At 39.9% G+C, this 22,551-nt stretch overlaps 1 protein-coding gene across 4 annotated transcripts; it reads right to left on the minus strand.

Annotated features, from left to right (window-relative positions):
• Positions 1-476: 476 nt before the first annotated feature.
• miga2 (mitoguardin 2) lies at positions 477-22,380 on the minus strand. Of its 4 annotated transcripts, none has more exons than XM_079524880.1 (16): positions 22,250-22,380; positions 20,279-20,661; positions 19,368-19,578; positions 18,908-19,023; positions 18,665-18,785; positions 16,773-16,912; positions 16,358-16,475; positions 15,563-15,672; positions 11,616-11,728; positions 11,424-11,496; positions 10,055-10,141; positions 9,843-9,941; positions 8,032-8,166; positions 7,293-7,346; positions 7,057-7,173; positions 477-6,696 (listed from the first exon to the last, which is right to left on the minus strand). In XM_079524880.1, exons 2-16 carry the CDS (start codon positions 20,372-20,374, stop codon positions 6,472-6,474), a joined length of 1,815 nt encoding a protein of 604 aa, XP_079381006.1. In that variant the 5' UTR covers positions 20,375-20,661; positions 22,250-22,380; the 3' UTR covers positions 477-6,471. The 4 variants fall into 4 exon arrangements, with proteins under 4 accessions (XP_079381006.1, XP_079381007.1, XP_079381008.1 ...); XM_079524881.1 differs by having other exon boundaries at positions 15,563-15,669; positions 22,161-22,252; XM_079524882.1 differs by having other exon boundaries at positions 7,129-7,173; positions 22,161-22,252.
• Between the last annotated feature and the right edge of the window lie 171 nt (positions 22,381-22,551).

Below are 22,551 nucleotides of genomic sequence, written 5' to 3' on the forward strand. Positions count from 1 at the left end.
GCGCACGGCATGTGTGCTTGCGCACGAATTGCCGGATACAGTCACAGGCGGGCTCTAGGGTTCTAGACCGGATCTGAGCACTGAACAGTAAATAGAAATTAGGCTTTGTCTGCCGAACAAAAATAAATAAATCCCAAATAAATATAATCCAGAAAATAATCCCCCACCACAGGATTATTTTGTGTATAGATGACAGCTGGAGCACTCTCTGCTGCTGCACTGGCATGTTGACCTGGTTGATGACATGACTTGTTGTTTGATGTCTGCCAAGTGATGTCTCAACTGTATGATAGATGGATGTGTGTCAACAGTGTGTGTGTGTGTGTGTGTGTGTGTGTGTGTGTGTGACTGTGTGTGTATATATTTCTTTGGGGGGTTTACGCCTGTAAACTTGTTATGTGCTAATACAGTACACTCTCTTGTTGGATAGATTGATCTGTGTTGGAACTCAAAAATAAAAAGCCACCACAGGTTGGGAAATTGCATAATGAATAAGGTTTAATTATGAAAAATAATAAAATCACACAAATATGCAGAATCAAACTTAATTTACAGTATGTGCTGGCATTGTAATGTAACATTATAAAATCCAAAGGCATAAATATGACACTTGTAGTGGAGAGCAGTGATTTTAACACAAAATATAAATATTTTATAATATCCCTGTCTTAACCATCTGATTTTTTAAATCAAGCTATATTCTAGACTGCATACTGCACCTGACATTTGATATTCAAATAGCTAAAAATGTATTCTTTTATATACTCTCGACTCATATTGATTTTCAAAACTTTATATATATATACAGTAAGTCTGTGATTCGGTTCTATAATGATTTGATGGGACACATGCACAAGACACAATCCAAAACAATGTACAATAAATGTTCACATAGGAATGTGAAATTCTCAGACCAGCTATTCTCCAGGCATTTTAAACAGGTAAACTAAACCAATCTTGCGACAAAAGACTAAACATTATACAAAGAGGGGGGCATTTATTTGTAGGATATATATAACTATACTTGATTATTACGTTACAGTAACAGGACCAGAGACTACCGTTTGTCATTTAGAAATTCATCAGGGATATGACAAATTACAAGTTCTAACTAAATGAACCTGTAGTACCAGTAGGGGCAGACTCAAATAAAATAACACAAATAAATAACTTCAACAGTGGTGATGGTGATGAACATCTATATGCAATATAAATTTCAACTCGATGAACGCTAAAATGCTGTTTTCAGTTAAAGGCAAAAGGTTACATTTCATAGAATTGATAATATTCTTCTACATGGTCAGCATCATGTTTCATGAATATGAAATTGAATTAGCAAGATGATTTATCTGATAAAAGTGTCGACAGACATAATCATCTTTCTAATAAAGTGCAAAAAAGGGAAGAACGGTAGGGATGGACGAAGGGGGAAAAAAGAAACAGCATATCACAAAACGTGAAGAGAACCTCTAGGCCTACTAGTGGCAGAAATGCAAAATTTCAGTATGATTCTTTGTTGTGGTCAAGTATAACAGCATCAGATATATTCCCATATTGTGCAATTTGAAGACACCCACTGCACAGGGGGGGTATCAATAAATACCACCATGGTGAACTGGCCTTAATGTCATACCAAATATATTTAGTTTTTGTTATTTAAATTTTGAATCCAGGCTTGTGAAACACAAAATGATTTACAGGCTACAGAACATGATGCCTTCTTTCAATTATGTATAAGCAAAAGCATTCTTCCATTCATGTCTACAATGCAACATACTTTCCATTCATTAAGTTAATATTCAGCACTTTCCTAAACACTAATAAAATACAACCTGCATGACACAGGTCTATCTGTACAGTAATGGAGGTATATTCCTGGGGTTTTGGCTTGGCATCAAGTGCCCCTTCAGTCAGCATCTCTATGCTCTAACAATACTCAAAGTGTGTACAGTAGATACCATGTATCCAGGGATACAGTTCACTAACTTCACCAGCACAGACTTTGGAGAATCAAACATAGCCATGTGAGGAATAGCAATGCTCACACTAGCCACTGGATGGCACGGCCCCTTAATTAGAATCTCTTAAAAGGGATAGCTTTGTTTTGGGTGATTTTTACTCGGTTACGATTTACCCTATGTTAGACAAACTCATGGATACTATTTTATGTCTCCGTGTGGCATCTATGATTTTGTCAGATTCTGGATACCAGTAAGTATAGGAGAAATCATATAAATCACGCAAAAACAAAAACAAAACCAAAATCATCTCTTTAAAGGAGAATACCAATCAATTTCAACATTGGACTGTCATTAATATACCCTAGAGTTGTTGAAATAATAATAAAGTCCCCCGCTTCTGTTTAGCCTAGAACTTGGGAGGTCCAGAACTTGGGCTCATGTCACTGACATCATGACCCCAAGTTCTAGATGAGTGGTATTCCCCTTTAACCAATGAGAGAAAGGAAACGGGAAAGGGCACATAATACAAGCATAATATAAATAACTCAAAGAGCAAGATTTTCTATTTAGTCCCCATTGGGTGTTCCTTTTTCTGCAGATCGATGGATTTAAGAAATGGTTTGTGACACTTTTATTATTCTAGCTACATCGCTGCAGCAATACTTAAGGTGAAATACTGCTTGCAAATCTTGATGGGCACAATTCAGGCAAAAGGTTTTAGGGCGATTATTATTGGCTCCACTGGAGCAGACATGCTCACCTAATAAGTGAAATTATTAAAAACATCATGCCTCTTTTCATTTCACTGGCATATGTGTCACCTGTGAATGCCAAACATTTATCACAAATAAAATAAAGACTCACAGAGGTACTAAATCAGCAAGGAAACACAAATTATTAGGTCCTTCATCTGACTTCACTCATCGCAAAACATTATTTTTGCAATGGATTACAAAAACAAATCCTAGCCCATTTAATATAAAATGAATATACAAACACTCAAACATTTCACACCATTTTGTTTTGCACATGGACAATGAAAAAACCTTGTAACATAATGCTGTGTTCTGTATATGGAGACTTGACTCAGCACAAGTGATTTGAGTAATCTGCCCCTTACATAGAATTATCAATTTCACCCAGCGAGGTGAAGCCAAGTCCCCATAAAAGACACGTTAATGTGTGCAGAGATGTCAACACATAAAACAGTCCTATTAGTTTTGTGTTTCTGATTAAAGTAAATATCTGTTTGATGTAGATGAAGAGGTGATGCTGGTCTTCAGTTTGTCACATACACTTGATTCAATCATATGTTAATACACAACACTGATCCAATCTATTGGCACTGTAGCATTTTGCAGTTATACCTAGAATTAATTAAACTCAACTCAATGTGTTGGAATTGTTGGAATTGAACAATAGCACATATCAGACCCGCTCTAGTGATTTTTTAAGGCTCAAGGTTCCTCAGGCTCCATCAGAGTTGGGCAAGACAGCATTTTCTGTCAATGGCCCAACCTCGTGGAATGAACTTCAAAACTCCTTAAAACTGAGCTCCCTGCCATCCTTCAGTCAGTTCAAAGGATTGCTCCTGCTTCAATTGATTTATTTTACTGGTTGTTCTGCATTTAAGTTCCTTTGTAATTTATCCTGATTTATAATGCGTTGATGTATTGTTTTGACTGTATTTGTGAATTGTAACCTCGGCTACATTGAAAATGAGGGCTTGCCCTCAACTGTATTTCCGAGTATAAATAAAGGTGATGATGAATGTAGCTTGAGAGTGTGTCGTGTCGTGTACCGAACACAGCCGATCTACAAGCTCTCAGCATGATTGCAAGCTTGTAGACCAGCTATTTGCAGTGCGTGACACCAACGTGCAACTAAGGCTTTAAGTGCTGCTTTCACCATGGCTTAGACAGAAATAATAGCCTGGCCACAGAGATACACTACAGAACAGTGTAGCAATGTAAAGTAAATAAGCTTACAGCCATGAATGTCATCATAAAAGACTGACGTTTGAAAGCAGATAATGGCTTTGTTCTACTAACATGTCAGCCTTCTGACACTGTAGATACAGCATCACTTTACTTGATCCCTTAGCATTGGATGAGTATCAAAGGCACAGCTCTGAGCTGGTATAACTTCGATGCTCAATAACACTGTGAGGAAATTCTTCATTATCATCACAAAGTTCTCATCAGAATCATATCTCCTCCTTATTGCCAAGTACATGTTTACACACAATGGCAATATTAAGAGATATTTACAGTTGAGTTCTCAAAACTATAAAGGCAAAGAGAAGGGTAAATAATATAGAACATCTATTGCAATTTACAATACAGAGGCCGATATGGGTAACAGGTTTCTAGTAGCTACGTACATATTAATTATGTGGGGTACCTCAGGTATTAATTTAACATCTGATCGTTTTCTCCATCCTCCTTCTTGGTTAAATCATCTGTAATTTAACCTGTTAGATGACACAGAATCATGTTTTTTGTTTTGTTTTTTAAACACAAAAAGCCAGTACTCAGACTAGAAGAACATTGCTTTACAGATATTATGAAAGATAAAGATGACCAGGCCTTTGCCATCAGAGCTAGACTTTTGAATAACCTGCCCAAGAAATATTAGCAAAGTCTTTTAAATCACTTCCTAAAATCTGTCTTTAGAAATGGATTTTCTCTTCTTCTTCTCCTAGTTTTATGCCTTGTTCAATGTGTAGACCAAATAGTTTTTACACCACATACGTGTAATATAACAAATCGTAAGCTCATATTCTTAAGCAATATCTTTGATATATTTAACTCTTAATTCGCAATACATTTTAGAGTGAAGGTAGGTGGAATTGCATGATTTCTCACATTTTCTAAACTTTGACAATACTTACACTAAAATTATCTATAAGGGTCCACTGATTTCTCTGAGATCATAATCTAAGCTCTGTGATTTAGTTATTGAATTATGATCATTTGTATGGCACATACACACACATAGGATCTGCACTAAATGCTGCCAATTGTTCCAACATTTGTAGGAATAATGCTGCTCCCACAATTCTCCTATTTGGCATACCTTAACATGTTCTCCAATTCCTGCTTTCACTCACCTTCAAATATCCTAGTGATAGCACTTATGGTTTAGGTGATATTAAGCTGTGAAGCGTCATGACGGTCCACAAAGAACAGGCATTCAAAAATAATTTAAACACATCCTATTTTGGTGTTGAGACAAACTGCGAGGGCAGTGAAACCACAAAACAGCCATTCGTCACACAGTCCAGTGACCTCATAGCTACGCACAGTGGTCATTGGTTGGAATACTGAAAGATCCATAGTTTGAATGCCCGAAGGGACATGCATTTTTACGCTGAAGATTTACCTTTTTTCTTACTTTCACCACAATTTATAAAACAGTCATGCAGGACTTCTACACCAGGAGGAGTAGGGTGAAGTCTCAGAGGATCAAAAAAAAACCTCACCCCAGCAATGGACTGTTGGTGCCGGAGCATCCAGCAAGCCCAGGGACAGTTTCTATCCCCTGGCCATTGGACCTCTGTACAAACAGTTTACCGATTATGGACTGTAACAAATCCTTTCCTATTGCCATTTCTAATTATTTACTGATATCTTTCAGTATTTTTTACTGCACTTTATGTTACCAACATTGCAGTCACATAGATGGCTGTGATATTAATAATATATGATTAAGATCCGCCTATGGCTATTTTAACTATTCAGTATTTATTATTCCTCATGAATTACCATTATTTTACCTTTCTATCCTATTTAATTGTGTTCTTACTTAATTACTATTCACATGGTTGAGGAACGATAATTTAACGCTTAACGCTGCTACCATCTGTATTGCACATGTACAGTGAGTGAACATAATTTATGTTATAATATTTTGTTGGTTCTGCTGACTCATCATATATATATTATATACAATATATATAGTTTTCTAGTTTAAAAAAATATATATATTTCAGTTTTGACCATGGGGTCTTTTATATGATTGGGATATAGCAGACAGATATAGAGTATATGGATCTCAGAAACCACAACAAGTTACAGCTACCACACACCAATCAGCCTTATGGTGGTGCAAAACAGCAAACTTGACATTTAGGCTTTTAAAATATGAACATTATAAGAAAATGTGTTGCCCAAATTCCTTTGGTCATGCCGCATTTATGTATATAGGCCACTCCCATTTACACATTTCAATTTTATACCATTTTTCTTTTACGTCGGAACACTTTGACACATTATGTCCAGCCCTTGTACACAATTTCTGGAGACATCTCTTGAGCACATGCTGCATTGGGGGGCAACACCACTTTACAAATTCCCCCAACTGTTCATTCATTGTAGGTACAAATGTAAAATGCTTGGGTGCCAATAATTAAAAAATCTGTATAATAGAAGGTAAGCTGTGATTCCCTGTCCTTCCCACTTGGTTAGCCCAAATATACTCGTCCGACATGTACGCCCATAGTCTCAGTTCAGCCTAGAGGGGCCTCAGAGAGGCCTCTAGTCTCAGAGGGGCCTCCTGTGTCTCTAAGCAGGGTTCCATTGAGCTCCAGGAGACTCTCAATTCCCAGATAGCCCAGTAAAATGTCACTACGCCGATGGGAGAGGTTCAGGACGTCCTCAGCCAAGCACTGGGCAGAGGTGAAGCGAACCTTGTCATGGTCAAACATATCCTTTAGGTACTGCACTATTTGTTGCTAAAGAGGAGAGGTGAGAAAGAGGTTCGTTACAGATTGAATTTGGAACATTTTTCTTTTTTTTTAGATAAAGCCTTTTTGCACACCTGCTTACATTGGACAGGTGCATAGGAGAGGAACAGCCAACGTTGAAAGTATTGGTAGTCCCACTCAGCCTTCACTTGCGTATCACCACATATCGTGGTTGGGGGACAACCATGTTTGTCTCTGCTCTTGATATCTCCAGCCAATTGGTCATTCGTTTGTATTGCCGCTGCGGCATATTTTATCCCTTCTGCCTTAACAGCCAGCCCCCCCCCCCACACACACACAAACACCCTTGTTTATCCTGCTTGGAAATTCAAAATGTTAAAGACATACCTTGAAGATTGTGCAAACTTCAGTTAGGTGTTGCCTCGACCCCAAGAACCCAAATGCTAAAACTGGGCTCACGTGTTCTGATATGGCATAGAAGTGGGAGATAAACCCATCGGGAACCTATGGAACAATTGAAATCCATTATAAGAAGGAACCGACATCTGTAAAGATATTGAAATGTTTTTCTTTTCTTTTTTTAAATAATAAGTAGTTCCGTTTTGGAACGTGTTCAACCTCACCATAAGAAGACGTCTTTTAGCTTTCAGAACAGACCAGCAAGCTGTAGCTAGGGCCTGATAGAGACACACACACACACACACAGATGTTAAGTGTATATTTTACCCACTAGACTAGAGTTTATAGTGTCATGCTAACATAATGTACATATAGGTATATAGAGAGTATGCGCGTGACATCATCATCAAACCAGGAAGTTATGCAGGAACGCAAAAAACTACTTTCTGGCCTTCACAGCCCATACATCCACACAGAAAAGTCATATCTGATTGCATTAAACAACATTAAACGATGTTAAACTCACTTTGCCTGTTGCTTTGCCACTCGATGTGCCATTCACTTTAAGCATGCGCATACTCTCTATTCTGTGTGCGAGTGTATGCAATTTACGCATGGAATAAAGCAAAATAAAATCTCAAGACTGAAAATGTAATGATAATGTTTTAGGCCGACCAGCTGAAGAAATCATGACATTTCTGAGACATTCATGTTTCTAAACTTGTATTCTATTGCTAGTTTGATCACTTCAAATACTCTTCCATCTTAAAATAACTAATTACCGAAAATAGCAGATCTACAAGCTCACAACATGGTGAGCTGCGATGTGTTGCGCAGCTTGTAGGTCTGCTATTTTCGGTGCGCAGCATGCTTTCACGGAAGACACGCTGGCTTCTATCTATGGAATCCTAAATGACTGAAATCAGTCGTGGCGACGGAGTGAGAACTTGAATCCATGCTTACGGTCTCTTTAAAGCTGTCTGACAGCCAGCGGTTCCTCAACACTGCCACCACAGAGGAGGGAGGACTCTCTAGATCTTCAAAGGCATCCATCAGGATGAAGTCCAGCACCACGTCAAAGAAGTTCATAGACACCACCTACAGGAATCACGCAGTCAGTGTTGGGGAAAAAGTACTCAAATGTTTTACTTAAAAAAGAGGAATACCGCTCATTTTCAACATTTGACTATGTCATTAATATACCTTATATACGAAGAAAAAAAATCATTAACATTGTGAATCACATCTTGATGATGTCATCAAGATGTGATTCACAATGTTAATGATTTTTGAGTGGTGCAACCACTCCAAGGAACAGCACATGGGACTATGTGACTATGTCCCAATGTTTAGAGTACCAGTAGGGGCAAAAGTGGCGCTGTTGTGCCAGAAACAGAGAGAGAGAGATAGTGTTGCACTGTTGCCTGCTAATTACAGAGAGAGAGAGAGAGAGAGAGAGAGAGAGAGAGAGAGAGGGGGGAGTTGCACCACTCAGTTCACACAGGTGTGATTTTTTTATCATACCTCCAGTTCTAGGAAACACAGAATGGTGGACTATTTCCACACAACAGCTCAAAGGTATATTAACTCATCCAGTGCCACCGGGTGAACACAAGTTTTGGCCCTCGTTGCCACCGAAGCCCATTATAAATAAAAGAAAGAAAATTTAATTATATTGTGCATGTAATGTGCATGTCATCACCTGACATGCAGATTAGAGCAATTTTCAAAATATGGATAAAAAAAATTATATATATATATATATATATATATATATATATATATATATATTAAAAAAAAGGCGTCCAATGGCACTCGCGGCCACCAGGGGCAGGCGTCCAAAGGCGTCCTGTGGCACTGAGACAGTAATGACAGTAAAATGTTGAAAATGAGTGGTATTCCCCTTTAAGTAGAAGTATAAATAGTAAATACTGTACTTGAGTAAAAGTACAAAAGTATTGGCAACAATATGTACTTAAAGCACCAAAAGTAGAAAGTGCTCGTTATGCAGAATATCCCATTTGTGAGCTTGTACTATTTACTACTTTTGTGTGACTACAATGAAGCCGGGCATAAATTTACCTAAAATATATATATATATATATATATATATATATATATATAGAGAGAGAGAGAGAGAGAGAGATGCAAGCCAAGGTTTCTGCCAGACAGCAACAGTATACATAGAATGACAGCCAAATGCATCCATGGAAATCGCATCGCAAACAAACCAGATCATACAGTCGAGTCTACAATCTCAGGAGAATGTCAATGTGTGAGTGTGAAAGATCAGAAAAGGGAAATATGTCTGTTTCACAAATCAAGAAAGAAGTCACTTTTAAGTCCCAGTCCCAGTAAGGGGCGATATGGATCAAATCAGATATCACTATTTTTGACCAAATACCCTGATAAGTGGGTAAAGGCAAACAATAGAACGACTAGAACAATCATGAAATGCTAGACAAGCCCCCAAAATAACTTAACCCATTTAGACTTGAGATCCTTTTTAAAAAGGCTTCTAAATCCTAACAATTTAAAAACCACTCCGTCAGTGGTTCTCAACCTTTCCATGTCAAGGACCCCTGTATTTGGCCACGGACGCCCATCTGAAAATATGTTGTACCAGGGACCCCCCAGAAGCAAAGATTTGAGTTAAAAACGTTCTGAAAGAATATATATTCAAAGATTTGCGCCACATTTTCATGATTTTTCAAAAATAGCAGATCTACAAGCTCGTAGCTATTTTTCAATAGCTAAAGGGAGGTATTGCTCACCCCTCTGCCCTCTAGCTCCATTTTGGTGATGGGCCATGTCTCTTCTCTCTTAGTGTACAGCAGCATGTCCTCATAGGCCTCTAGAAAGGCCTTGGGACTCTGAAGTGGGGTAAGAAAATAGATACATTATTCCAATATGTCTGAAAGAAACAAGTCAAACTAATCCAAGATACAGCACATTAATAATGAATGACCCAAGTAAAAGGTTTTACCTTGTTTCCCTTAACCATCAAGCCCACAATCATTTGCTTCCCCGACTCCATGAAGAATGTCCGGTGAGTTTCATCCAACAACAGAGCCTGCATAAAATAATATCAGTTTTAGATAGTAAACCAGACAGGAGAAAGGACACTTTATATTATACCAGGTTGTGCCAAGCTAAAACCCTTGAAAAAACAAAATAAGAAAATTAGATAGATTGCGGCTGCAGTTTCTAATGATTATCCATCCATCCATCCATCTTCAACCGTCGGGTCACGGGGGCAACAGCTCCACCAGAGAGCTCCAGACTTCTCTCTCCAGAGCAACATTAGTAACTTCCTCCTGGGGGATCCCGAGGCGTTCCAAGGCCAGTGAGTCGATGTGCCCCGGGGTCTCCTCCCAGTGGGACGTGCCTCGAGGACGTCCCTAGGGAGATGCCCGAGAGGCATCCTAACCAGATGCCCAAACCACCTTCCCAGGCTAAGAAGCAGTGACTCTACTCCGAGTCTCTCTCGTGTGACTGAACTTCTCACCTTATCTCTAAGGGAGATGCCAGCCACCCGTCATTTCGTCCGCTTGTATTCGCAACATTATTCTTTCGGTCATGACCCACGTGATTAACCATAGGTTCTAATGATTAATGATCTAATAATTTAACTAGGCTATAGAGGGTATGCGCGTGACATCATCACACCCAGAACTTATGCGGGAATGCCAACTGAGTGGCAAAAAACTACTTTCCGGCCATGACAGCCCATACATCCAAATAGAAAAGTCCTATCCGATTGCACTAAACAACGTTAAACGACGTTAAACTCACTTTGCCACTCGATTTGCCACTCACTTTATTCAGACTGAGCACCTAAACTGTGTTGTTAGTTTGGGTCATTTACCAATCAAATAAAACATGTTTAGATTATTGAACTAACTGATGCACATTTCCCTCTAGTAGCGCCGGAAGTTGTGATGTGATGCCATAGCAAAAGCAAAGTAAAGCAAAGTTCTTTGTTTACCCAGGGTAAGTGGACTAAGCTCGAGATGCTTGTTTACAGCCACGCCCTGCTCATAGAACATTTCATGGTTGGGGTTCAATGCCTTGCTCAAGGGCACTTCAGCGGTGGTAATTTTAACGTGCCGGTCGGGGGATTCGAACTGGCGACCTTCCGGTATCAAGACCGCTCCGCAAACCGTTCGGCCACCGCTGCCTGATAGGACTTTCGGGTGAACGAACGTGTTGCGCTGACTGATTCAATCCCTCATTTACAATCCAACAATGTTCTCAGAGTAGCCATGCATACAGTACAGTGAGCATGATCATACAGTACAGTGAGCATGATTATACAGTACAGTGAGCATGATTGTGATACTGCAGGAACTGACCTGGAATGCTTGTCTCACACAGTGAAGCTTGGCAAGAAAGTCTTCATCTCCATAACATTCAAGTAATTCGGTCCTGTTGAAGACAGAGGTGGATGAGAGGAGCAATTAAACAAAATAAGACGTTATTATTGTTCTGTATACTACTGTTGGTGTATTTAGGTGCAGAGCTTGATTATGAATCGTTAGCCATACCTGAGGGACCGATAGACCACTTTGTCTTGCCGCACAAGCTCAAGGGCCTCTTCATAAAGAGCAGCAGGCTTAAGAGGCTGGTACACCTCATCTAGTGTCATGGCATCAAACAACTGCACAGAAGGAGAGATGCTCACAGTCAAAAAGTAATGACTATAGCCTCATTTATACATAGCTGTGCACTGGTGCCACGGACCGAAGATAGCTGATGTACGTACGAGCTCAGCTGCATCACAGCACGAAGCATTGTGCGCTTGTACAGTAAATTGTTTTGTGGTGAATTACTATGATTGACAGCGCAAATCCAGTATAGCGATAGTTCAGGTAGACGAGGAAGGCAGGAGGTGTACATCGCTAGCTCACTCTCCCACTAAATGTGTGTCACTAACCGTTTAGGACAAAATAACCAAAATTAACCGAATTTAAGTTGTATACAAAATAAATAACATTATTAGTGTGGTTGCCCTAAAGGGCAACCAGACTATTGTAATTGGAACACTTTATTATTCCAGTAACCTTTTGTTTGACGCACTACTCCTCCCACAGTTTTGACTGTATGCACTTGAGCCATATCTCAAATTGACCGGCTTCATCGGGAAGGATGTGCATGTATTTTTTTAAGAGAAATGTTGTATAGTTTAATTGATATTAATTTATTAGTGAATAAAATTTCCCCATTGACATGAATGGGAAAATGCGATTTTTCGCATTTTCTCACATTCAAGTATTTTTTCCTCAGAGACTGTAAGCACTATAGTTACAAAACTTGGAGGGTAGGTTCATAATAATTACTAAAATGAATCAACTTAGAATGTTATCGGTCGGCCTCATGGTGGCGCTATAACAGCCCACTTTACATTTTGGCTTATAACTCTTGAACCGTAGGTTGTAAAATAAAAAATAAAAAAATCCCTGACTTCCTTGGGTCATGACGCATCTCCTCATATAGGGCACGCCCATTTGCGTCATGATAGATTTTCAGCCATTTCGAATTTTCTCCAAAACACACTTTTTGATCCTCCTCCTACAGATTTTGTCCAAATCTCACAAAAATTGGGACACATGATCTCTGGACCTTTCCGATGAAGACACCACAGGCGGAATTTTGATAGTGCGTATCGTTTGGCCGTAATCGGCTTCTGAAGTTAGTGGGGTGGGCCTATTTTACAAAAAATGCCATAAATCCCGAACGAAATGTCCGATCCATCCCAAATTTGAATCACATGTCGCGGGTGGTTCAATCAACCAAGTACCAAAAGCAATTCCATTTTCATCCATAGGGGGCGCCGCAAATGCGAGAAATTTAACAGTTTGTCGCAAAAACATGATTTTTGGGGGATAAATCCCCTCCGAATTACTTACGCATGATCGCAGGGGTGACGCGACATTGTAATTGGCTGGCAATATCAGTGGGAGGGGCATATGTAAGCCACTGCGGCTTGTAGATCAGCTATTTTCAATGGGTCGAAATGTATATAGGGTTGAAGTGGTTACAGTAATGTATGTTTTTCTAATCAAAATGTAAATCTCCAAATTAACTAGTAACTAAAGTTTTCAAATAATTGTAGTGGAGTAAAAGTACAAATGTTGGCTCTGAGATGTAGTGGAGTAGATGTAAATGTATTGGAAATTGGTACAAATACCTCAAAATTGTACTTAAGTACAGTATTTGAGTAAATGTACTTACTTTCCACCACTGGGTTAACGGCAGGAGGATGAGTTAACAAAACGTCAACAAAGAGAGAAGTATATGACCAAGCTGTCCGTCTGATGACAAAAAGGATTACGAAAGAAAGGAGAGAGAAGTATGACTAAAACACAGAAGTGGTCAATGTTATCCTCAACTTCATATTGACATCTGTTGTCCAGATCATATCTCACACCAGGGCTGCAGGGCTGAATCATTCAGGCCGCGGTAGTCAAGTCATACACCCAGCCAGGCCACCCTATCCCTATACCCACACGCATGTACGTTGGATTACAACAGAGCCATAGAGTATAGACAGAGTTGCGACATTGAGGGGGCAGAAAACAGCCCGGTCACGTGGTTCATGTACTCGCGCGAGCCCTCGACTACAATAGATTCTGTAAACTTCCGGTGTCCCTATTCGCCAATAGAAGTCTATGTAGAAGAGGACTGGCCCCATGAAGTGAACGGAGTTGTCGTAACTCTGTCTATACTCTATGGGCTCTGGATTACAAGTAGGGCTGCACGATATGGACAACATTTCATATCTCTGTATTTATGCCAAATATTGCGATATCGATACGATATTACCGTTAAAATTTCATGCAAATCTTTGAATATATATTCTGTCAGAGCGATCGTTTTTAACTCAATCTTTGCTTCATGGGGGATCCCTGGAACAACATATTTTCAGATGGGGGTCGGCGGCCAATTACATATATTTTTGGGGTCCTTGACATGAAAAACTTTAAGAACGACTGACATAGAAACATAGGCTTTTCAGAAAACTGTCAGGATTTAGAAGACATTTGCAGAAACGTCTTCAGGTCTAAATGGGTTAAGAGCGTACCGGACCGCATCTCCATGATATGATCTACTGCACCACGGATATGTCAACATGAAGTCGAAATGAGTCATAGTTCTCTCTTTTTGTATCTTTTTGTCATCAGTTTCCTCCTTTAAGTGAAAGAAAAGTAGTGTCAGTAACACTTTATTTTTACTGGAGTAAGACTTTTTTTGAAACGCTACTCCTCCCACAGTTTTGACTGTACGCACTTGAGCCATATGTCAAATCGACGACTTCATCGGGAATGGTGTGCTTGCTCATTGCTAAGAGAAATGTTGTATAGTTTAATTGATATTAATTAATTAGTGAATTCATTTTCCCCATTCACTTAACATGGGAAGATCTAAAAGTCCAACTCAAGTATTTTTGAGTTGGACTATGTAAGCGACTGCGGCAACCACACTTTGCAATTTTTTTAAATTGCGACCTTTCTAGTTATTAACACTCTGATCGCCCAGGGGTATTTGGAACCATTACATCAGTACGCCCAGCAATTTGCAGCTTCAGAGCCCATTTCAAGGTGACACAACGCCATCTTGGTTTGTGCTAGATATAATAGCATGTAGCCAAAACACCCGCGGGAGGATCGACAACCACCGGAGGTATGATTACTTTACTTCTAACGCGACAAGCGACGGGACCGCGATGAGCCGTCACAAACATAGTCTTTGGTTAGAATTGGAATCATTGATTTAGATTAAGAGTTATTCACGTTTTAAGACTTTTCATCCCATCCATTAAAATGGAGGGGGAACACTTTGGATGACGTCCCAACCGGAAACGAATGTTTCCCAATAGACGCTACCAGGCTGTAGACTGGTGCGTTATGTTATCAAACACGTAATGTTCCGTCTCTTGATTAATCTCCGTCCTGGGCGTCGGGGCGTAATTATTTAATAGGACGTCTGTTTTGGCCGGCTAGAGTGTTAACCACCAACATACTAGGGCATTCACTTCTAGTCATTTTTACTAGTTGACTAGTTGCCTAGTTTACTAGTCGACTAGTTGTTTAACCACCTATTATGTAAATAATTCAGTTTTTTTTTTTGGGAAATAAATATTTGTACATTTAAAAACTGTGTACATTGGTGACTATAACTATAATCTACCTGATCTTGAGGCCTACAAAATCGGGGGGGAAAAAAAATCAACTAGTCAACTAGTACCAGCAAGCTCGACTAGTGGATTTACTAGTCGACTAGTAAACTAGTCGACTAGTTGCTTAATGCCCTACAACATACCAAAGGTTACACATTTCCCACGAAAACGTCAAACCGACAAACATTCATCAAGACCATCTGAGTAGCCATCTGGTGGGTGAAGCCAAGACTGAATTTCCCCCCCATGGGATTAATAATAATGGTCAACCTTTTTTTGTAGGAGACATTCTGGTAGCAGAACAAAAGCACCGACCTCTGCAGCCGAGAAGAAAGAATCGTCAGAAGTAATCGTCGTGGCATCATCGTCTAGTTGTCGGAGTGATCTCTCCACATTAGGCAAGATAAGTGTTCCTTCACTCGCTGCTAGAGGAACACCAGAACGATGTGTGAACCACACTGAACACTGATGCTTATGACAAAACTATGATGACTGTTTAACCCAGGGGTGCCCAAAAGGTAGATCGCAATCTACCAGTAGATCACAAAGGCTGTGCAGGTAGATCACATGACATGCCCCTAAAGAGTATTTCATTTAAATATATTGAAGTAAAAACAAACGATAAAAAAGAAAAAAACATCTCTCCCCCTCTATTTCCCATTCCAAGTGCATTTGTCTTATACTGTACAGAATGTAACACGAACTCTACTATTCCGAAGCCCCCTCAGGTACATATTTAAACTATTTTCAGCAATGGTATAATTGATTTGGTGGGTAGATCTTGCCGAGCTGGTCATTTTGAAAGTAGCTCTCAAGTCAAAAAGTGTGGGCACCCCTGGTTTAACCCATTTTGGGCGGGAACCTATTTGTGTTTTAAGCATTACGTTATACTTTAGCTATTGAAAAATAGCAGATCTACAAGCTCATAGCGCGCCACGCACGAGCTTGTAGGTCTGCTATTTTTTTTAAATCGTGAAAATATTTATTTCAGAAAACTGGAGAATTTAGAATTTTTTTTTTTAAATTTCGAGGTCAGGCCTAAATGGGTTAAACATTAAACTGATTTGATTGATTAACTGTTATGATACTGCTATGATTAGAATGCTTTACCAAAGTCAGCCAGCAGGCTGTCTGGTGGGATAGAGCTTCCAAAGTCCTCCTGGAGGTGGTACGCTCGGTGTAAGAGGGTCTCCAACTTCTCTGCAAACACTTTATTGCGCGTGTCCACCTACAGTACAAAGGTATGACAGAAACCAAAATCATTCACTTTCTCTCTGGAAACAATCTTGTTATTTCCACAGTAAATATAATTTCATTTATAGACATTAAATTAATCTTCATGTGACCACGGCGCTTGGATTTTGCGCTTCAAAATATTTACAGGGACAAACGTTTCGGCTCACACACTGATGAAGGCTGGATAGCCGAACTTGGTTCCCTCCTTTTGTTTTTACCTCTCAAATGGTTTGAAAATATGTGTCTATAAGTGGTTAAAAATATACAAAAATATATAAATGTTATGCACCAAGGGATTGAAGGGAACGTCAAGACATGCTGCTCCCTGCAGGGCGAGGCTGGTACTGCTGTTGGAGGAAGAGTGGAAGTTGTGGCGAATGTTGAGTGCCTGCTCCCACTTCTGCAAGGCTTCTTCAAACAGCTCCATCCCTGGTGAAAAACAGGGAAGAATGGAAGAGAAAGCATAACCATGGAGATTTCAATTAAACAGGTTATTTTTTATATTGCTGGTATTTCTTTTCACAGAAATCATTCTCTAAATGATATTTGTGAATGTCTACACCAGAGACTCACGAGACACGTGTATGGCAATTAGTAGTAGTGTGAGAGTAGAATCATAGTAAATCTTTAATCGTTTGAAGTTGCTGGCAATAGCATTTTTCACACGATTTTCACAACTAGCTCATTTCAAATGTGGTTACTGCTAATAATAATGGGATTATTGAATTGGAAATTGTAACTAGTTACACTAGTAGTTCCCGCAAAAAGGAGGAGCACAGTAGTACTTAACAATGCATTAGTCCCAACACTGCTGAGCACTGACATGCAATGTCAGCACTCAGAATGCATTAGCCCAACTGGGAACGCAATGATGCAAGTGTCCAAGATAGACCTTTATTGATCCCACAGAGAGAAATGTAGTCTCCAGAGGAGAGCATTTAAGATACAGTTATAGAGCAAATCAAGATACAGTACTGTGTAGATACAGCGGGGTAAAGACGAATAGTGAACAATGAACAATAGTATACACTCAACACTTTTGAAGATTACTATTCATATGCTCTCTGGCTTATTCCATTTGTCTTCTGAAGAGGGCACTGGTTGCAAGTTCAAACTGTGTTATGTAATGTCAAATAAAATAAAAGATCCATACTTGGTCATTGACCTTTTTGACTCATGCACTTGCTTTTGCAGTAGGCAAAGATACCAAGCAGACACTCACAGGCTATACGCTATTCTAGTAAGACAAAGTTGCAACTTTATCATTCAAACATTTCCCTTATAGCACTATGAATTATTTATGAACACAAGTCTCCATTTCTGCCAGTCATTTTGGGTTTTCTTGTAAACTCACTTTCTGATACTACTCCAGTACTTTTGTAATGTGGTCTCTGTCACTGCCTACTGTTGGTCTGGGGATTGTGCAGACAACCACTTGTCTCCTCTGATCAGGCCCGGTCCTGAGCAATCTGGCGCCCCAGGCAGGATTTTCCACGGCGACCCCGCACTGGGGGGGCACTGGGGGACACACACTGGGGAGGCACTGTGGATGCACTGGGGAGACACTGGGGAGTGGGACTCACTAGGGAGGCCCTGGGCAGACATTGGGGAGGTACTGGGGAGGCACTGGGGAGACTTTTTTTTTTTTGGGCACCCCTCCCCCATGGCGCCCCAGCTGCATGCTCGGCCTGTAGGAAGGGCCGGGCCTGCCTCTGATATACAATAGTCACCAGCTGCTTCTTTTCACCTGACAGCATGGAGTTTCACTGGGAGAACATGTCAGTTCTGTTCAACCTATCTCCCGCAAATCCTATTCCTGTATAATAGCTGTTCCAACAAATCAGTGGTCTGGTCACTAATGCAGCAATATGGACATGATCACTCACCATCGGTAAACCCTGCCAATTGTGATAAATTGAGCACCAAGCCAAGCCAGAGACACAGCCAAGAATTCAACCCCCATTTCTGCAAGGGTGGGCAACTAACATTATATAAGTCTATACTGTAGTCTTCCTTCCTCTACACTTATTTTTTCTTCCTAGACAAGCAACTACCAATCGTCTGGTCAGAATCTTGGTAGCCAATGTATCTCAAGAATGATACAAAATAAATGTTAATCAATAGACCAAATTCTTGTTCAAGTCATGTTGTTTGTATAAAACAACTACAGAAAGTACGTACCCAATATATAGAGATTCTCTGCATTTGCATCCTCTGCTGCACCTGGCTCTTCCACTACAGGCTCTGCCTCCCAAGGAGTAGATGGGTTGGCTGACTGATTTGGGGAGACGGTGACCCGCGTCTGTCACACACACGCACGCACACACACAGACAGCTAATTAATACGATAGAGAGACCAAAGAAGACAGACGAAAGGGACAATTTTGTATTGGTAAAAAAACAAAACATGTGATTGATACGTACCGAGTTGCTGTGTGAGGAACTGTGCGAGTGTTTGCTGGGGGCCAGAGAGGAGATTCCACTCATCGCGTCATTGCTCCGTGTGCTTGGACTCATCATTTGACGGCCCGGAAATGGACCTGTAGCAGAAATTAAGCTAAATCTAGTGTTAAACCCCTATAAAGAGTCTCAGAGTTTAACACAAGATTTTGAGACATTCAACAACTTGTTTAACCCTTTTAGGTCTGAGGATCTGTGTCACCTTTATATAGCTTTTAACCACTTTAACCATTATTTTAAACTTTAGCTGTTGAAAAATAGCAGATCTACAAGCTCCTCCCTGGAACAATATATTTTCGGAAAAAGGTTTGAGCACCAGTGCACCACTGATACGTTTTTCTGAAAACGGATTTAGAAGACATTTGTGGAATCTGTTCTCAGGTTTAAATGGGTTAAACTTGTTGAACTTGACTAACATCCTCACCTCTCTTCAGTGACGATGGTCGGCCTGTCTTTAGCAATGCCTCAGGAATTCCCACAGTTTTTTGTCCCTCCTTTCCTTGCGTTACCTGTTTCCTCTTCCTACCTCTCCGTTTAAGATGGTGTGCAGTGAGAGCCAGTGCCACACTACCGAGTGCGGTGGCAAATAGCACCTTCTTCAAGCTGGGTGTAAGCTTAAGCTGAGAGAATATGGACTGATAGAGGGAGGGATGTATAATTAGGAAAAGGTGAGCCGGGGGGTTGGGGAGAGAGAGCAGGTTATGTGTTTTTTTCTTTTTGTATTACGTTTGCATATATTCGTTATGTGTTTTATGTTGTATTTAAAACAGAATCTTAGATCTTGAATTGGAAATTACATGTATGCTTGCCATATTGCTCAATAAACTGTTTGAAACGAGAATATGGACTGAAAGAGGGAGATGCACTAATTAAAGTTACAGCTTAACCTTAAGCAAGCCTGACCAACCTTAGGCTTGATGCACTAAATGTCAACACTTTTCAGTCGAAAATGTCATTTTTGCCAAGTGAAAGAAACAAATTTGCCTCAAGACGTTTAACACAGAGGTCTTCAATATCCATATTGCTGAAGAATAATTACATTTTCAGTATTTACTATTTATTCATTTAGAAAAGATGGATATCTTTTCTAAAAATATGATAAAAGATGGATATCTTTTCTAAATGGTCAAACATAGAAAACATGATCATTGTTTCAACAATATATATATATATATTTTTTTACATGTCTTGTCTTGATTTGTATGTTTAAAACAAAAGCAATACAAAAATGTTAAAGAGAAAATATAACCAGACCACACAGATAAGTGTGGTCTGACTGTGCTGTAGACTGCAACTACAGCACAGAACAAATCACATAAGCACAAAGTGTTTTACCTGGCCAAACGTGGAATAGAGAAACACTGGTATCTCAGCTACTGTCATGGCCAAAGCCTGGGCGATGGACATCGCATCCACTCTTCTGACTGACATCTCAGTGACAAAAATGCCAAAAGGCCACAGTTGTCTGAGGCCCCGTCACAGTCACCTTCCAGAAGGCTTCCTCTCTCTTCTGTGAGCAGCCAGGACAGGGCCTGCTGGTGATCTGTCTGTCGTCATCCACTTCTCAACCAGATTCCCAATACTGGTCTTACTTCTGAATAGAACTGTATCCCAAAGACCGGCAGCACTGGGTTTGCGAACCTATCTGGAGGTAAAGCTTTCTAGGTGTGCAGATCTTCCTCTTTCATGCTATTATGTTGCAGCAGCGCCGTGGCGACCTATATGACATTGTTTTAAGAAACATGATGGATTGGTGGGCAGTACACGGTCAGCTGATCAAAAGTAATGGCCTTGACTCCATGAATGAAAATAATGGCCACAAATGAAAATGAAATGAAAACGTGCTATCATTCATGATTTAGCATGGAAACCCCGACCCAATAACTAACTTTCCCCGTTTCCCACATGAATCAAGACAAGAAAAGCCATAGTTTGTCCATTTTCAAACTATCAGTTTGTCCATTTTCAAACGATCAGCATCTATACTTAGCGCAAGCAGCTCTTTACTTATGCTTGATATCTGGCATTAGTGGCATATAGAGTTGCAATACCAACCCTTGACAGCCCATTCATCCTAACAGAAAAGTCCTAACTGATTGCATTAAACAACGTTAAACTCATCAACATTGCAGCTGTACAGAAATCTTGGATCATCCACAAGGAGGATGATCTGTCAAGTTTTTGTTTCATACAAATCCACCATAGACATGTTATGAGCTACTTTATGCCAATAAATTCCATGCAGGTGATCATTTTTGTTTGAGTGTTCGAGTTCGGATTGGAAGTGTTTGTTAACGCATTATGTGCAATCATCTGCATGGAATTAATTGACAGAAGGTACTAGCTCATAACATGTCCACAGTGGATTTGTATTAAACAAAAACTTGACAGAAACAAAGAGGATACATTTCTGTACTACTACAATCTTGGTGAGTTAAATGTTGTTTAATACAATCAGATGTTTGGATGAATGGCCTGTCAAGGAGTTGGCATAGATGCCACATAGCATTATGGCATCTAAGAGTTGCTTGCAGCTGCCTACAAGACATCAACATCTCATAAAGATACCTGTGCCATTTAAAAAGGTAACGATCATGGCCAGGTACCTTTTAGACTTGTCATGACCAAATAAGCATTTACCAAACTGAAACAAGTTGGTGTTACTCATACATGGTGTGATAATAAGAATGTAAGGCTCTGGCAGCTTTCAATTGAAAAACTGAAACATTTGAAAATGTTTAGGACGTCAGAATGAATGGTATAAGTAAAGCTGAACAGAGAGCAGACTGGATGACATGAACACTATTGTATGATCTGTTGTAACATCTGTCGCCACCTATTTAAATCTGGTGATTATTGTGACTTTTATGTTTATGATCTGGGAAATATTATGTCAGTACTACCAGACCAGTGATATGTTTTATATAGCCTTGGATCAAGACTATCATAGGTGTATCGTATCGAGTCGATAAAATACATCAGACGTCTTGATCCAAGGATAAGTTTGATAGTTATTCCAACAACTAGACAATCTTTCTTCACTCACAGGCTGCTAACCATGTTAGCTAACGAATTAGCCACATATGGCTAATGTGTCAACATCACAGTTTCGTGGGACGTTGTAGGATAGTTTCATATTCAATGAGATATATTAGATGTGTTGATTGTTGATGTCTGGAGGACATCAATGTGTTTATACAGTTAGCAATTAGCTTACCTTTAACATACCATCAGATCCCATCAGTCGGGGCTAGAAGGACATTTCATTTCACACACACTAGATTTTTGCTCCGGGGCGGTACTTACCGTACTTTGGACTGACGGGTGTACTGGCCAATTGCGTACCGAGTGTGGAAAAGGCCAGCGCCCTTTTGACCAATCATATGTCAGATAGGAAGTAGCAATAACAGAAAGAAGAAAAAAAAACACCGGCCACCACAGATCATATACTGCATCACACATACAGTCAGATCTATGGCATCGCAGATGCAATAATTGCGTCACTGGGATCAAATCACGTTGCTGGTTACAGGTCCGGTCTAGAGCGGATACGGATCTGACCACTGAGCAGTAAAAAACCCATGAAAAAACCAAGCCGGGTTTTTAGA

This window comes from Electrona antarctica, assembly GCF_951216825.1.
Source record: "Electrona antarctica genome assembly, chromosome: 16".
NCBI classification, from domain to species: Eukaryota; Metazoa; Chordata; class Actinopteri; order Myctophiformes; family Myctophidae; genus Electrona; species Electrona antarctica.

Bases quoted from the DNA above. Each gene is read 5' to 3' on its own strand.
- miga2 (XM_079524880.1), bottom strand. From the start codon at position 20,374: ATGTCAGTCAGAAGAGTGGATGCGATGTCCATCGCCCAGGCTTTGGCC. The intron at 16,476-16,772 runs GTGCATAACATT...TTTGTACTGTAG, and splicing joins ACGTTCCCTTCAATCCCTTG to GTGGACACGCGCAATAAAGT. The intron at 6,697-7,056 runs GTATGTCTTTAA...TCTCCTCTTTAG, and splicing joins AAGTTTGCACAATCTTCAAG to CAACAAATAGTGCAGTACCT.